At 42.8% G+C, this 18060-nt stretch overlaps 1 protein-coding gene across 1 annotated transcript; it reads right to left on the bottom strand.

The window, feature by feature from the left end:
* Positions 1 to 1810: 1810 nt before the first annotated feature.
* Positions 1811 to 17434, bottom strand: Rwdd1 (RWD domain containing 1). Its single transcript, XM_051164384.1, has 7 exons — positions 17266 to 17434; positions 11323 to 11388; positions 8450 to 8580; positions 5974 to 6117; positions 5179 to 5311; positions 4476 to 4538; positions 1811 to 2021 (listed from the first exon to the last, which is right to left on the bottom strand). Exons 1-7 carry the CDS (start codon positions 17336 to 17338, stop codon positions 1900 to 1902), a joined length of 732 nt encoding a protein of 243 aa, XP_051020341.1. The 5' UTR covers positions 17339 to 17434; the 3' UTR covers positions 1811 to 1899.
* Between the last annotated feature and the right edge of the window lie 626 nt (positions 17435 to 18060).

Raw genomic sequence — 18060 nt, 5'->3', positions numbered from 1 at the left:
CTATTAAGCTATATCAGAATGCACTTATAAAATACGGTCATAATTTTATTCATCATTTCCTAAGCTGTGAAATTCCTTAATTTCTGGTATAGTGTTCTATAGCTTTTGCCAGTCTTTCAGCTTTGTTGAGTCCCACCATTAACTCTTCTCTGGGCTGTCATGTGCCTATTCGCAATCTGAAAGAGTAGACCTGGAAGGCCCTACAGGCATTTTGGTGATGAACAGAGGATGAGAATACTGGGATGCTCACTATCAGAACAGAAGCAATCTGGTTGGTCCTCTATGTGACTGATGCAGCCTGCCAACAGAAGGGAGCACATCACCATGGCAGTGGTACCAATCCAAAGATGAAAGGTGATACAGATGATGGCCTCCTCACAAGTCAGCTTGCATTTCACCTTTGCTATGAATGAGCTACCCTTACATATTTATGCATTGTATTTATTTTTAACATGTGTCTATTTTCTTTTATTGAAAATAGGCTGCTTCTCCCAAACTCCTCTGGTCTTCCTCACCTCCCCACTCATTGTCATCCATAAACTTTCTCTACTTGGAAACTAAACAGCATCTACCAAAATAATAAAGTGAAAAAATATTAAAGTGAAAAGAATAAGACAAAAGAAATTCAATCAAATCAGAAGAGGACAAAACAAACATAGGAAAAAGAGTAAAAAATAAAAACTCACAAGAAACACATATTAATGAATAAAACACACCTTCATATTCACACAGCAATTCCATAAACACACAAGATTTGAAGCCATAATATGCAAAGAAAGAACTTGAAAAGTTAAAATCATGACAATACATTATGTTACCAAGAACCTCCAAATATGCCCTTGTGTTCAGTGGGTTTGGTCATCTACCACTAGGAACAGCACCTTCCATTAAGAATAGTTTGTATCCCTAATGATACACCATTGGAGAAAACTAATTTTTCACTTGTGAGTTATCATTGATTGGAGAAAGCATCTGAATAAGAGATGGGGGTTTGTATCCACCCTGCTCTCAGTGCACTCATGCTGGCCCTATCCATGCGGCAATCTCTCTGAGTTCATGTGTGTGCCAGTCCTACTGTGCATGGCCCAAATATATTTTCAACAAAATCAGAGAAGAAAAATTTCCCAACCTAAAGGAAGATTCCTATAAACATGCAGGAAGCGTATGGAACACCAATAAGACTGGACCAGAAAAGAAAATCCTCATGCCACTGAATAGTCGAAACACTAAATCTACAGAAGAAAAAAAGAAGACAAACCAACAGGCCAGAGGCTCCATCAGGAATGTATTAGAGCACCTCTAAACCAGCTGTAATGAGACTGAAATGTTTTAAAATCAGGTTCCTTGTGGATCTACCCCAAAAAGAACACAGGAGTACATACCTCAAAACCATCAAAGTCTGACTCAAATGCTGCCTACACTGTGATAAAGTCCATTTTCTTCCTCCCTACATAATATTTGAGCTTCTAACTTTGTTAACACTCAGAATGATTGCACCAGGCACCGGGAGTCCAGGTCATTGTGCTATCCATTCAAGACTTCTTGTAAGACACTGACTCCAGCATAGAAACCCTGAGTCCTGCCAGGTCCCCATCTGTAAACCTATACATGTGCAGCAGCAGCTACATCAGGGATATAGGCAGAGGCTCTCTCCAACACTACATGATTTAAAATATCTAAATTGCTTATCAATAAGAGCAAGTAAACATTTTATATTTGAAATTTTATGGGCAGTTTATTAAGTTCAATGATGAAAGCTATCAGAAGAATATTCTCCTGAAAAATATGTTTTTTCTTAGAAAAAAAAAAACGAAACAAAACAAAAGGAAGATCCAAACCCTCTCATCATAGCCACAGATGCTGTGGCAGTCACACCTCTCTGGATACGGGGGCAGCGCGTCAGTCTGAGGAGTCGCTCCCTGGGGCAACAGGATTGTAGTCAGGATCATCGTCACCATCCTCCAGCTCCAAGTCATCCATTTCCTGGAACAAGGACTCATCCACCTCCACACTGTTCCCAGCTGTAAAGAGTAACACAGCCTCGCCTTAACTCCAGAAACAGCACATCCATTGTGCACGCAATGTACTAATCTACTAAATCCAGGCCAAAGGGTAATTGACTCTGGAGTACTGAAAGCTTCTCAGATACCTTCAGGGAATATTTGAATCCCACCAGTATACAAAGGTCAGGATGAAGAAATTCTAGAAGTATTTAAAACACAGAGGAACCAGACAAGGTGGCAGAGGCAGGCCAGGCCAGCCTGGTCTACAAAGGGAGTCCAGGACAGCCAAGGCTACACAAAGAAACAGTCTCGAAAGGGAAAAAAAAAAAAAAAAGTGAGATTGACACTTCTAATTAGAAAACAAGATTTTAAAGAAAAACACCTACAAGTAATACATGAAAGGCCTGATTGAGAGACACTGTGCAGTTTTTTTCCTCAAAAAATTGTAAAGTTTTATTGTTAAGAATGAGTTTCTCCTTCTCAGAAGAAGCGCAGTTAATATAGAGCATCCAAGGCCCTGGGAAGGGCAAAGAGATTCAGAAGCTGGAGAGACACTAAGAGCACTGGCTGCTCTTCCAGAGGACCAAGGTTTCATTTCCAGCACCTACACGGTGGCTCATACATGGAGTTACAGATGTTATCTGTATCACCAGTTTCAGGGGTCAGCACCCTCTTCTGACAACCATGCTCAATAAGCACACATACATGCAGCAAATACTCATACACATAAAACAAATAAATCTTTAAAAAGAAAAGGAGAAAGAGATTCAGAGAAATGATTTAGGTGGCTACAATGAAACTACAGGCAAAAAAATAAAACCTCCAAAGGAGAGAAGGAAATTAATTGCTTGGAGACACATCAGGAAGACTCACAGGTCTTTCTGGGAAATGTACTACAAATGAGGAGATACTTCAGCTTATGAGAAGAAAGGAGTCAAGAGTAAGTGAACCAAGCATGCTGCAAATTGCTTCTAATCCCAGCACACAGAGACAGAGGCAGGGGCATCTTTGCGGGCCCAAGGCCAGTCTGGTCTACAGAGCAAGTTCCAGGCCAGCCACTGCTATACAGTGAGACACTTGCTGAAGAAAGAAAGAAAGAGAGGGAGGGAGGGAGGGAAGGAGGGAAGGAAAGAGTGAGGGAGGGGAAAGTAAAGCTAGTACAGTTTCTTAAGCACAATAGAATGAGATGAGGCTGTGGGAAGCTAGAATTCCTCCTCAAAACAGAGAATATTCTACTGAGCTTCTGACTTTTGGTTTGTGTGAGAGTCTCACTCTATAGAGCAGACTGGCCTATAGCTCACACTGTAGAACAGAACAGCCTCAGTCTCCATGTGCACAGATTACAGGTAGAGAGCCACATGCCCCGCATTGGGTTTTGTTTCTAAGATCATAAAAAGAAAAATCTTGATCTATCTCCTAGAGAAGATAATAATATATATTTGAGGAAAAAAAATATTGAGGGTGGCAGGACAGCTCCATGACAGCATTAACACTCAAGCAGAAGGCCCTGAGTTCCATTCTAAACACTGCAAAGAAAGGACACGGGGCGAGTACCAGTGTGGGCTCCTGCAAGGTTAGGAGGAATGATTTAGCAGTGGGCCACAGCAGCAGAGCCTGCCCTTCTCCAGACCCAGGGCATGTCTGAGAGGCCAAACACAGAGAACTCCAAAGAACAAGGTGGACGGAAGAGGGTAACGGGGTGTGTAACCCTGAGAAGGGGCTGCTGTGAGCAGGTGTGATGAGCACGGGGGCCAGTGCTCAAGCACTGCAGACCATCAGCTGCAGAAGGCAGAGAATGGTTCATGGTGCTCTCTGCTGGGCAGAGATGCAGGATGGGTGGACGGGTAGAGGCAGAAATAGGAGCAAAAGGAGGAAAGCAAAGACAAAATACTCCACAACTGTGCAGCAGGAGGAAGGGCTGACTGCCTAGCAGGGGGTGCTGGGAGTTCCACATGAGAGGCTTCTCGACACCCAGAGCAGAAATGGATTTGGTTCTCCTGCATTTGTGATACAGACTTCTGAGAAAAATTGTCACCTGAGCCACACTGTCCCAGTTTTCCAGTGACAGAAGTTCATGTACTATAACTGCCACCCTTCAAACACTTAAGTCATAAAAAAAATTTTTTTAAAGGTCACATTGCTATGTAATTTAAACACTTAGATTGAGTATATCAACTGATGAACTTTTTGTTTGTTTGTTTGTTGTTTTTGTTTTTTCGAAACAGGTTCTTGTGTGTGGCTTTGGCTGTCCTGGACTCGCTTTGTAGATCAGGCTGGCCTCGAACTCACAGAGAACCGCCTGCTCTGCCTCTCAAGTGCTGGGATTAAAGTGTGCGCCACCACGCCTTATCTTCAAAATGTATTTTTAACAAGTCTGGTAGAAAAATTTCACACTAAATAAAAATATTCCCCGCTTTCCAGAGACCGGAAGAGGACACATGACATCCATAAGGATGTCTGAGAGTATCTTACCGTCCTCCAGGAACTGGATATCTGATGTGTCAAGATTATGATCTGTTTCAAATAACTGTTTCCCTACAAGAAAGAAATACGCTTAATCAAATGGCATAGCATTCCTCCATCCCCTACAATTACTTAAAAGGCTAAAGAACTCAAGAAAACAAATCTGAGCATTTGTGGTTCTGGGAATTCCAATAAATATGAATTGTGCAGTAGCAGAAAATGCAAGACATGTATTCACACTAAGAGAAAAAAGTGAAAAGCTTAGGTTGCGTGGGCCTGGAAAACTCTGGGTTTCATTTAGTCCTCAGTATTTACTTTTACTCATTGATTCTTCTTATTATAATTTATTTGCACTACATCTCGATTGTAATCCCCTTGCTTTTATCTTCCAGTTCCCACCTTCATTCCCTCTTCCGCCCTATTCCCCTCCCCATGACCTCTGACCAGGGGGGTCCTCCTCTACCACCTCTGACCACAGCCTATCAGGTCGCACCTGGATAGCCTGCATCCCCTTCCTCAATATTCTTATCTCAGGATCTAGACTACAAACCAACTCACCAAACACCAAACCAGCTATAGCACGAACAGTAAATATGAACTGTGCATGAAAAGACACAAGGATGCTACAGAAATCTGTCCCATCATCTTTGCTGTCAGGAAGTGGCATGCAGTGTGAGGTGGCAGGAGTGACTATGCCAGGGAGGCGCCATACCACTTAGCTTATTTTTCCCTGCTTGTTCTTCTTCTTTCATCCGTTTCTTTTTAATTTCCAGGAGTTCTGCATCAAACTTGGCCTTCCAACTCAAAAAGTTCTCAATTGTAACAGGAGTGCCATGAAATAGTTTCTTAGAAAACGAAAGACACAAAGCACTATGTCAGTAAGGCAGTACCTTAACAAATGAAGTCAAATCATTCTGCCATCTGGATACACACAATCACAAAAGTGAAGCACAGAAAAGCATTCATGATTTCTGCCTGGGCGAGAGCTCTAGTTAGTTTCAGCAGTTTATAATGGAAAAGCCAATTTTTAAAAACATTCTTCCTCTAAAAATTAAAAAAAAAAAAAAAAAAAAAAAGATAATATGCAATGTACTACCTGTACTCGCCATAGGTATTTATTAAGAAAGTTCTTGGTTTTAATGTGTTTTGAATACACATAAGCTTATAACAACCATCACATTTTCGTGTCAGTTCAGGCTTTGGAGTTGGTCTCTGTGCACGTAGGAACTGTTTAGATCACTGTGATGGGACTTGATAGCTCAGCTCTACTCCCTGGCTGAACAACTTATATTTCTTGGTGCCATACAAGTAAGTTTTATCAATCTGTCTCCTGTTACTCACAATATGTCATTAGCCAAAACTTCACTAATAGTAAAATATACATTTTAGTCTATTACAATTTTCAAAAGTTACTAAAATTATCAGAAAAACAAACAAACAAACAAAGCTAAATATCAAGCCAATCAAGAGATGTGAAGAAAATGGAAAACAAGGTTTTCATCTACACCTTCTCTGCTTCTTCTGCTTCCTTTTCTTTCTGTTTCTTTTCTTCTTCTCTTCTGGTTTTTATCTGATCTACTATTTCATTTAACTTTTCCTGAACAGCTGTCACGAGGGTGAAGATCATCACCATGCCAAGATTCTCCTCGGCCTGTGTAAAGCAAGCAAAGGTAGCAAAAAACAAACTTCTCAGGAAAGAAAAAACTGACCACAAATACAATGTTATTGTAATAATTAAATCCCATGTTTATAATATAATTCTTCACTCAGTTCTCAGTTATACCATATAGTTGGATAACTGGGCATTGAAAACTTGAGTATAGAGCCAGAAGTAGTAATCTGTAAATCCTAGCATTTGTGAGGTAGAAGTAAAAGGGTCAGGGATTCTTGGCCACACAGGGAGTTCAAGGCCACCCCAAGCTACATGTGCCCTTGTCTTTAATGACTAGGTCACAGACCTAGGAAACAAGCAGGTATCATTGTTCTAAAATCTAACAACTTAGACTTAAAACCAAAACCTCATGAGGAAGAAAAAGAAAGGCCACTTCTTACCAATTAAGATAACTTAAGAGGACATGGATGTAACATCAGAGACTAACCCAGCAGAGCAGAGTGGATGACTTCAATATCCTGAAGTTGTGATCTACCATGTGGGTGCTAGGGAGCAAACCCAGGACCTCTGCATTAGCAGCAGGTGCTCTTAACTGCTGAGCCATCCCTCAGCCCTATTCTCTTTCTGCTGGTAAGTCTGGCTAAGTGTCTATCTTATTTATCTTCTCAAAGACCCAATTCTTGTTTTTTGATTCTTTGTATTTTTTTTTCTGTTTGTTTCCATTTCATTTATTTTAGCACTATGTGTAATGATTTCTTTTTTTCAGTCTACTGATTTGGGGTTTGGATCCTTCATTTTCAATAGCTTTGAGGTATCTTTAAGTTATTTGAGATTTTTTTTTTTATCATAGATAAAGCTATAAACTTCCTTCTTAGGACTGTTTGCATCATATTCCATAGGTTCTGCTATGTTGTTTTCATTTTGATTTGATTCTAGGAATGTTTTTATTTCCCTCCTGACTTCTTCAAGGACCTTTACTCATTCAGTAGCATGCTGTTTAATCTCTGTGCGGGGGTGTGTGTGTGTGTGTATGTGCGCGCGCACTGTAGAGATTCTCTTGCTCCAATTACTTCAGTTTTCTTGTGTTTTCTGAGACTTGGTCTGTGTGTTAATAAATAATCTGTTTTAGAGAAAGTTCCACAGGATGCTGAGAAAATGTGTATTTTTCAGTGTTTGGATGGAATGTTACATAGATATCCTTCAAGTCCACCTGATCTATGATAAATCATTTAATTTAGATATTTCTCTGTAACTCCAGTTCCAGGTGGTCCAGTAGCCTCTTCTAGATTTCACAGGCCTGAGCTAAATACATAGTACAAATTCATACAGTGTTTTCCTATAAACCTGGTCAAAACCTGGCCCATGACTAGGGAAGTCACAGAGCCTAACAGGGAACCTACTATTACTGCTTTGCTAAAGACTGTGTTGTCCAACATCCTTCAAGTATTTATGATTGTATTTATAGATTAGGGTGTTCCCAACCTTGGAGAGATTGTAGTTGCCCAAAGTGTGGAAAATAAATGACTGCTGCCTCCTCATCCATAAACAGGACATGTATGTCAGCCCATTCTATCCCCAAAGTTCACGGAACATCACGGAAGACTATAAGATCCAGAAGATAGAGAGGTGTTACGTGTCTTCTGGACATGACACAGCCATTACACTCATGATCTCATGACAGCTGTAGAGACCTACACAAAACTTGTACTACATCAACCCGCCAAAATTCCAGCATTGAAGAGGCAAGGCACCGGGCCCGCCTGCCCTTAGCTGAGTGGTAGCTTCTATGGGAAAGAGTCATTTTTCTTTGGGGTATGGCTGACGGTGGGTTGCTCATGCTCCAGTGAATGGCCCCTAGCCAACTGCATATTGGTAGCACTAATTGGTCTTAGTGAGCTATTGAAGGAAGGGCTGGAGACACAGCTCAGTGGAGTTAAGAGCACCAAGCACTCTTTCAGAAGACCATACAGCTCCCAGGCCCTACATTGGACAGCCAACACTGCCTGATACCCCAGCTCCAGGGGACCCAACACCCCTGACAGTACCGGCACTCACATGCACATAGCCACCTAGAAACACACACATACATGCACGTAATTAAACAAATCTTTAAAACAAAAAAGAAAGAACAAGATGTGAAGAAAAGATATGAAGGTGGGGACGCTGTATTGAGGGGACTCTTGGAGGGAACATTTTATACATGAATGAAATTCACAAAAAATAAAAATCTTGTCTTTTAAAAAACGATGCTTTGTGGCTACATATGAATTCTGGACAATGTACTATTTACATACATTTAAAAACATTTTCTAGCCAACATTTAATAAAGGCCAATAAAATATGCTACTATGAAACAAAATGATTTCCTTACCTGCAATGCCAGTAATTTTAAAATGTCTGTGACATCATTATCTTCTAGGTTTTCCTGGGAGAATATTTCATAAAGGGGAGCCTCATCGGGGTATTTTTCACTATATGTAAACTTGAGAGTAGTCTGGACAGCTAAGGCACAAGATAAAGGTTTAATGTGAATATATTAAAAGTATAAAAATCAGTGCTTCTAGTGAGTCAATAATTTATAACATCAGTGAAAAGTAGCACAGCAGAATTACTAATATAAACAACCCCCTCAAGGACATGAGTCAAACAAATCAAGGGAATGGCAGAAATCCCTTCTGCCCATGAAATACATTTACTACTTAGTAGCATTTTACTAAAGGCAGACAAAACCAATTTTTTAAAAATCCTGGCTAAATAAACAAAACGTAATTAAAAATAATATTAACAAAATTATTGCATAGTTTTACATTTAGCCTTTACTAGAAGAAGTTCCTGACTGCACAGGACTTAGCAGTAGCCTGGAATTGCTATTCAAATATGAATGCTTCCAGCAGGATATTGCTAACTGGGTGGCTAGGTGACACGTTTTTACACTGGGCCATTTTGAGAGCCTAACTGCTAGGACTGAATATGTATTACCACACCTGGTAAAAAGTATAAGCTTTTCACAAACTTGCTGCTTCTACTATAAGCAACACCAGGTATTCATTATAGAAAAACAATGATAGCTATAACGCTACACATGTAACTGAGCCATTTCACCATATGTAAACTTACCAAATCAAAACACTACACCATGTTTGCAATTATTTATCAATTCAAAGTAAGACTGAAAGACTGAACAGACAGTCCATGAGTAAAGTATTTGTCACATAAAAGCTGGGTGAAATATAGCACACACAGAATTCCAGTGCCAAGATAGGAAGCCAACACAGGACAAAGCTTGCACACCAGGCAAAGCAAAGACCAGCACCTACAATCGTCCTCTGACCTCCACACATAGCAAGGAATCACAAGCACGCGCGCATGCGCGCGCGCGCGCGCACACGCACACACACACACACACACACACACACACACACACACACACACACACACACACCAGGGGCCGGGAAGATGGCTCAGCAGTGAGGAACACTACCTGCTCTTCCAGAGGACCTACGCTCATTTCCCAGTACCCACATGGTGGCTTACACCCATCTATAATTCTAGTTCCAGGGGATCTGAACCCCATCTTCTAGCCTCTTGAGGAAGCAAGCATGTATAGTTACAGCCAGAGAAACATTTGTGCACATAAAATAAAAATAAATCTTAAAAAAAATAAAAGCAATATTCCTTCAATATTAAAAATAAGCAAACTTCCCTAAGTACAGCGCCACTTAGTGGTTAAGACAGAACCGTGACTATTCTAACACCCCATGCGTCATTTGCTGGTGCTGACATAACTTTCCTTTCAATAACATCCTATAGGTAGAAGCACACAAAGAGAGATTTTCTTACATTCCTGCTCCATGGCCTAACAGTTTTCCTGTACTAAACTAAGCCCACAGCAGCGTATTTCTCTATTCCCCAGCACTGAAAGTTTACTGGATGAGATGAAATGTTTTCATTTCAACTTGCCATAAGAACTAGTAAGACTAGTTTTTAAATAATCATTTATGCCACATCCAGAAGCTATATATCAAATAAGCCAATCAAGAGATGTGAAGAAAATGGAAAACAAGGTTTTCATCTACACCTTCTCTGCTTCTTCTGCTTCCTTTTCTTTCTGTTTCTTTTCTTCCTCTCTCTTGGTTTTTATCTGATTCTGAACAACTGTCACGAGGGTGAAGATCATCCCCATGCCAGGATTCTCCTCGGCTTACTCTTTTAGTAATTGCTTCGTTAAAGTGAGGTATAAGGGAAAAACCAGCACAATGTGGGCATGGTTTCACAAGAGTAAAAAGCGTATCTCGAGTTAAGAATGAACTGTCCACAGCTGTTATTACAGGAGCGCTATTAGCTCCCAATAAAGGTACTGTTAAGAATACGGTAATAATCTCTGGCAACTTTAATAAGAAAATTAAATTCTATCTCAATGAGCAGTGCCATGCCATTCAGCATACATACTGGTTTCACACAGCCAGCTGATGTTCAGGGGGCTTAGAGCAGTATTTATTTGGAACTTTAATGTAGTACTGGAAAATCTGTAAATACTTAAAGTACAGAAACAGGAACTGTATCTATCCTTTTCATTGAGATTTCAAAATACCTCAATGTGAAACTCACTTTCCATTGTTAAGAAACTAACAGTTTCCAAGGGGTGCCACTATAATTGGCTGATTCTCCTCACAGAACTGGTGTTCCCACCTGAGAAAAACATACTTGAGGCCGTCCACTTATATATAACTTTTTAAATTGATACGTTAACTGACTTAGACCAAAAATCGGTAGCCTTCGCATGATCACTACATTTCACTTATTGAACCCACTAGTGTTAGGGCTGTTTTACTTTAAGAGGATGAGGACAATGATAAACAGGCAGGTGCACATTCAACGTGTTGGTAAAAGCGAACAGTCAATAAAGAAGCCATACTTCCCAAACATAGCAGAAGTCATAAAGTAGGAGTCACTTGACAAATTTCTGAAACAGAAACCTCTCTCTTCCCTTCATCTGCTGTATTGTTAACCTACCTGTTTCACTTTTAGACACAGCGCATACTGTGCCAGACTACAGAGCCTGGACTGACTGCCTCCATCATGGGAGACACACCCACAGTAAACACAGGCTACAAACCCACAGTTGTGCACCATAACAGCAACTCCACACCTGCACTGCAGAAGGAGCACTGCAGAAGGAGCACTGCAGAAGGAGCAAAGTTCCTAAGGAGCCTAGAAAACCACAAGTAATTTCATCACACTTACTTTCGTCATTTTCTCCAGCCTCTGATGTCACAGTAATGGTGAAGCTGGGTGGGTTCTCTGATAACACTGCAAGAAAACACACACAGCGGTTACTGAGATGCTTCCTGAAGTAGACACGTCCAGCAAGTTATTGTTGCTCAGCACTAGAAGTTTGTTCCTCGATGTATTTCCATTTCAGCCAACACAGACAACAGAACCCTGAAGCGATAAACCCACTATTTCAATCAAGTCATCTTAATCTGCAAGGAAGTATCTTCAGTAAATAACTCTCTAACCAGTTAAACAGTAAGTCATGTATACTTTATTCAAAATGTGTCTGTATATGAAAAATTACATTCCAAAAAAAATCCTACACAGAAAGATAAACAGGTGCTGTTACACCAGCCACCCCCCACTGATATTCATGTTCTGACAGGTTATATTTCCTGTTATTTTCTACATGGTTAAGTGGAGTCAAATCTTTCCAAAAGACTGAGCCACCTTTCACACAATTATAAAGAAATCACCTATGAACCTGAACATCAAATTATTCACTAATCAAGACCTGTAACATTTACATAAATAAGGAAGCTTCAAGACCATTTACGAGCATGCTCAACAACATCTGTTAATCGTGAACTCCCACACAAACGCTGTGAGAAACCCCAAACCAGTGCCCTGTGGGTACTAGAAAGTCATCAAATACTGGCTTAATGGATTAAATAATGGACAAAAATGAAAAGAGCAAAGGAAATTTATATTAAAAACCAAGTGGAAGCCGGACGTGGTGGCGCATACCTTTCATCCCAGCACTTGGGAGGCAGAGGCAAGCGGATCACTGTGAGTTCGAGGCCAGCCTGGTCTACAAAGCGAGTCCAAGGCAGCCAAGGCTATACAGAGACCCCCTGTCTCAAAAAAAAAAAAAAAAGAAAGAAAGAAAGAAAGAAAAGAAAACAAAACAACAACAACAAACCAAGTGAGACATAAATCAGGACGGCCCTAGCTGCAGGGGTGGCTACAGGGCCAGGGGAGCACGGACCTCCCAAGGGTGGTAGCAGCTGTGTGAACTCTGGAGGAACACAGATCACTCAAGCCACCAGGGATACTGTATGGCTTTAAAATTCCAGGCGCTTCCTGAAGCCACTTCAGACACATGCTACCAGCACTGTTTGTAAGACAGAGGCCTTTGAGTCAGGCTTAAAACACAATGATGAACATCTAGAATGACTCGCAGTTTGCCCAAAAGATGAAGCACTCTCCCTGGACTCAAAGTGTCCACACAGTTTCAGACAACACACCCCATGCAGAAAAGGCACTGAAAGCTTGTTATAGGCTCCCAGATAGGTTGTTCTTACCGATGTTAAGTGTTTATTATAATACATTTAAGTGTTTATTATAATACATTTGATGGGTTTCTTTCCTCTTCCTTAGCATTAATATATCATGAAATATATGACCACAGAAATAAAAGCTTTAACCAAGCAACATACCAACCAACAAGGACATCTGGAAGCCATTAGTCTAATAGTTAAATACAAATCCTGTAACTCCAATACCAAGGCCATGGTTTTATACCCTTATCTACAGTCAGTCAAATGTAAGACTTTAAACACAAGTAATTTATGTTATATACCACTAAAAATGATGCCAATTAAACTATGATATGTAAGCTCTCATTTCAAGTCATGTTCAAATGCATCTCAGAAACAGTCAAACACATCAACACTTCAATGCCGCAGATGTGACACTGTGCCAAGGAGCTTTCATAAAAACTACCTAAATATATTTCTTCAGCTGTATGTGGCAGGGCTGTATAAACCACACAGGGCTTCATTTAAAAAGAAAAAGAAAAGTGTTTCCTGATGATAGATTTCAGGGATCTTAAAAGGTATGGATGGCACATTAGCAAGTAGAGATGGGTATATGTGAAGGTTCCCAGGTGGCAGAGCACAATGCTGAAATGCTGAGGCCCACGTAGAGGAGAGCCACATTGTCTGTTGGGTGGACATACATAAGTAGACTAGTCACAGTATGTTTGACAGTGGAATCCTAGGCTGTAACACTTTCTGCATCTCTACACAGGACGGTAAACCTAGCAACAGTGAGAAGCTGTAGAAACTAGGCAACCTCTATAATCAACCAGGCAACGATAATGAGGTTCTGAACTAGGATGGGAGCCATGGGAATAGCAGGAAATTAAGGCTGAGTTTGCAACTGTGAACATGGTGCCATTAAAGCAATCAAGAGTACAGAAGAAATCAGACATGTTCTAAATCCTGCAGAGGTGAGGAACAGGCAGTCAGAAATAAGCAGAAAGAAGAACCAAACAATGCCTGAATTCAATTTGGATCTTCTGGTAAAAGCTGAAGAAGCTATCAGAGTAAGGAGATCATGAGAATTAGATTCATGCAATCATCAGAAAAAAAGATAAAAGACAAAGGACAACAGCACCTTTCTAAGGAACCCTTAATTTGATGGGGGGGGGGGGGAAGCGAGAGGGAAAAAACTGCCAGATATTGAAAGCTGAGGCCACGGAAGATAGTAACAAGCAAAATATAAGCATTACACAGATCAAAGGAAGACTCTCCCGCCCCCCACCCCCAGCACCATCTCTGCTTCGTTTTACGATGATGAGTTTTACGACATCACTACCTGTCTAAGGACAGCTCTGGTGGCACCTGCCTGTAATTCCAACACTTAGAAGGCGGAGGTCGGATAGTCAGGAATTGAAGGACATCCACAGCTATATAAGGCACTGGAGGCTAGCCTGAGCTATGTGAAGCCCTGTCAAAGAGAGGAGGAGGGAGACAAACAACAAAAACTAAAACAGTTCTCTATTTGTCCTCAAAGAGTTTAAGAATGCTTACAAAAAGGGATGGAGCTATATAAAACCTAGTCCTTGTGAAAACAATGGGTGACACAGCAACGTCTGTCATATGCACTGGGCACCGAGGACCTACTGACGTATTAGATCATATCTGACCTCCGACAAGGCCCGCGGTCCTCTGGTTCCTGCTCGCCTGTTAGTGCCCTCTCATTGGTTTCCCACTTCTTTGTGTTCTAGCACCAGCACCAATGTACTCAGCAAAGAGGGACACATATGATGTCCCTCTGAAAGACTGCCCCCCCTAGTTCCACTTAACTCATAATCTCTCAGTTTCCCAAAACAACTTGACCTACGTCCTCTCTTTGAATATAGATCACCTACTTCCCTAACAGACTGAATTCTTTACCGAGTAGCTAATAAATCCTTAGTCAATGAAGATGCCCCCAGGACACAGAGCAGTTAGCAAGAACAACACTTCCAACCTCATCTCAGATGACAAGAGCAGGGAGGAAAGGAGGAGCAAAGGGGGTGGAACTGCCAATCCATGAGAAGTCACGGGAAGCCTGTAAGAGCATGAGAACAGAAAGAGCACAGGAGCACAGTGGGGACAGTAATTGCTCTGGCATTTCCATGGTGAGCAGCAGATGTCCACAGAGCAAACAATCAGCAGCTGATGAAAAAAAAGACCAATGAGGACCGATTAACAGAAGCAGCTAACCCCCTGTCTGTCTGTCTAAAAAGGAGTGTCTTATACTTATTGAAAGCTGCAGAGTATTTGCATTTATAGGACTTCCCATCAGACACCTGAAGAAACCCAAGCTTGCAGAGGACACCACACCTGCCTCTAGAAAGAAGAAGTAAAGGAGACTGGGTACAACTAAGAAAAGGAAATGGAAAAAAAAACAAAAAACTCTGTGAGATGGGGTAAGTTCTTACAAACAAATGAAAACAGATATGCCTTTGGACAGGTACAGGGAAATCTCCCTTAAAAACCTTCTAGCTCTCCACCCCCACCTTTGATTCTCCTGCTGCTGCTGCTGCTGCTCCTTGACCAATATTGATGAGACTACACCTTAAGGAAGACAAAAAAAAAAAAAAAAAACTAAAGCCAGAAGCCCCTTCCTGAAGGAACCTTCCTGAATGGGTGCTGCTATAATAAAAATAAACTTCTACTTAACTTTTTAAACCTAATATTATCTGGGTAGGTAGTGGAGGGACATGGCTTTGATCCCAGCACTCTGGAGTTAAAAAGACAGGCAGATAGACCTCTAAACATTAGAGGCCAACATGGTCTACAGAGTGAGTTCCAGGACAGCCAAGGCTACACAGTGAAACCTTGTCTCAAGAAAGCAAAAACAAAAATGTCAGAAGGGGATAATACCAATGTAGGGATGGAAAGATTACTTCATTGTATTCTTCAAGATGGGGTTGCACCACATAACCCAGACTGGCCTGGAATTCTCAATCCTCCTGACTCAGGCTTGCCAGTACTTGAATTATAGGCATGTCCTACCACACCTGGTGGGTTCCTGTGTTCTGATGATGAGTGACCCTGTTTTAATGCACTGCTTGCTCAAATGCACTGCTGTGGGCTAAGACAAACCACAGGTGCCAGACTTCCACCACTGTGAAAAGATCACAATACTCTTACAGAGGGGTGTGTGTGTGCGCGCGTGCGTGCGTGCGTGCCTGCATGTGTTGCGCGCACACCAGGTGTGAAAGACCTGCAGAGACCAGGAGAGGGTGTTGGATCCCCTGGAGCTGAAGTTAGAGGCAGGTGTGTTATTAACCCTTGTGCATCCATCTCTCCAGCCCAGAATCAAAGTATTTTTGAGAGAGAAGCAGGAGGCTTCCGGCATTAAGAGTTTTGTTAAAGCCAGGTGTGGTGGTGCACGTCTTTAATCCCAGCACTTGGGAGGCAGAGGCAGGTGGATCACTGGGAGTTTGAGGCCAGCCTGGCCTACAAAGGGAGTCCAGATCAGCCAAGGCTACACAGAGAAGCCCTGTCTATCTATTTTACCTATTTATGTTATCTATTTTAGTTTGACATTGCTATACAAGCAAGGACAGTGAAGGGAGTGAGACTCCATCACACACTCACCCAGGTAATGACACTCTCAAACCCCTCTTCACTCACGCCCTTAACATCCTTAGCACAGCTGTACTGCTGGTGTGAGAGAACATGAACAGCACTGGAGCTACACAGGGGTAGCTGAGACACATCTGCCTGTTGGTAGAGCAGAACAAAATTTGCTACCATTGCAAGAAGTGGGTCAAAAAGTGAAGCCAAGAAAGAAAGAAAAAACAAAAACAAAACACCCTACGCTTAACAATGGGGGGTGGGGGAGGTTAGGAGATAAAGCAATATCCCTTAGGCTCTTAATTCAGACAATCAGATACTGACAACACTTAGATTCCCCAAAGAGGCTGTGGAGTAGAAACCCTTGCCAATCCAGAGCTGACTTTACCTTGAGTGCGTCTCAAATCTGGGGAAAACCATAGATAGGTTGTCCAAGGAAACACAGACTCACACGGAAGAATTTTCCTAAGGAATCTGTCTCTTAGCCCCAATCTGCTTTTCCTTCATTCTGAGCTAAGGCTGAATCCCAAACCCAAGTCTGCTGGGTCAAAGAAGAGGTGAGAGCTGGGGGACTTCTGGCCTGAAGACCCAGAGCGCAAACCACTTGCCTACCCTCAACGTCCAGAACTTCCATGACGTCTAAGATACCTAAGATCCACAGCGGCCACCTCGTTCATCGATCACTCTTATGCTTAAAAGAAAATAAAGACAACCCCGAGGGTGCTGCTCTCCAAACTGAGCATCCCAACTACCGCCGCAGGGAAAACAGCAGCTACTTCACAGGTTAAAAGCGGGGTGAGAGGGGGGAGGACCCTCCGTGGCTCTGGCGAAACTCATCGCACTTTCTAAATTCCGTGTGCTTCCGTGAATCTCGGGTGGCTGCGGTTACGCGAAACCAAAACCCTCGGGATCGATCCCAGGGCCTCCGCCAGGCCACCCGGACCTTCAGATTTCAGGACAGGGAGCAGCGGAGGGCTGGAAAGTGACTTGGAGAGAGGGATAGAGGGCCGAGCGGCCCGGGCCTCCGCCCCAGCAACCGCGCGGCCGCCAAAGTCACCTGTGAAGGAGTCGGGGTAAATGGACTCCAGAGCCTCCAACTCGTTGCGTTGCTCCTCGCCGTAATCTGTCATCGTGGCCCGCGCTGCTGCCCGTGCATCGGCGCGACTCCCTGGCGGCAGGCTGCAGCGGACACCGCGGCCGCCGGCTGCCGGGCGAGCGCACGCGCACAGTCCGGGTGGGAAAAGGCCTGGACCCACGCCTGGCCGGGCCTGCGGAGAAACAGCCCGGGCGCCAGATTCCTACGTCGGAGATCGACTCGTCGCGCCTGGAAGGCGTGTCGCGGATTCGCGGCCCGCCCACGACTGCTCGGGATTGGCTGGAGGGAGCTGGGTTTTGCGGCCTTCCGCAACCTCGTTCTGGGCTCGACGTCTCTGGGCTGAAAGTCTGCGCCTCGCGTAGGGCGTGGTGGCGTTGCCAAGGGCGGGGCGCAGAGGTCATCGACTTCCGCTTTTCCAGGTTCCTGTTCTAAACCCTGGGCCTGACCAGTGTGGAGTCAGCTGCTGTAGGAATTTTGGGGTCTGGGGTTGCCCGGGACGCCATGTGGACCGTCCAGGTGTCTGTGGATCCCGGGCCGAACCCGGGAGGCAGGAAGTCGGGCCTCGGGTTCAGATCTTGGGCCGCAGGTTAAAGACGTGAAATAAACAAGGCAGAGAGTTGGCTTAAAGAGGTCTACAGTAGTGTTTCAACGAACAGATGGAAGTGCGGGTTTTAGGAACAGGTTTTGACATTGCAAACATTGCAATGAAGTATCGGGAAAATTACTCAGCCTTTGATTACGTTCCCCTTCTGCTAA

The sequence above is a fragment of the Acomys russatus genome, chromosome 21 (assembly GCF_903995435.1).
Source record: "Acomys russatus chromosome 21, mAcoRus1.1, whole genome shotgun sequence".
In the NCBI taxonomy this organism is placed as follows: Eukaryota; Metazoa; Chordata; class Mammalia; order Rodentia; family Muridae; genus Acomys; species Acomys russatus.
The sequence above is the reverse complement of the archived record's forward strand: the minus strand, read 5'-3'. Positions and strand labels throughout refer to the sequence as shown.

What these genes read in the sequence shown, in the direction of transcription:
- Rwdd1 (XM_051164384.1), bottom strand. Translation starts at nt 17,338, where the DNA reads ATGACAGATTACGGCGAGGAGCAACGCAACGAGTTGGAGGCTCTGGAG. An exon ending in TTACCCCGACTCCTTCACAG is followed by an intron (nt 11,389 to 17,265) that starts GTGACTTTGGCG and finishes GTTTTCTTGCAG; the next exon opens with TGTTATCAGAGAACCCACCC. An exon ending in TATCCAGTTCCTGGAGGACG is followed by an intron (nt 2,022 to 4,475) that starts GTAAGATACTCT and finishes TACTCTTTACAG; the next exon opens with CTGGGAACAGTGTGGAGGTG.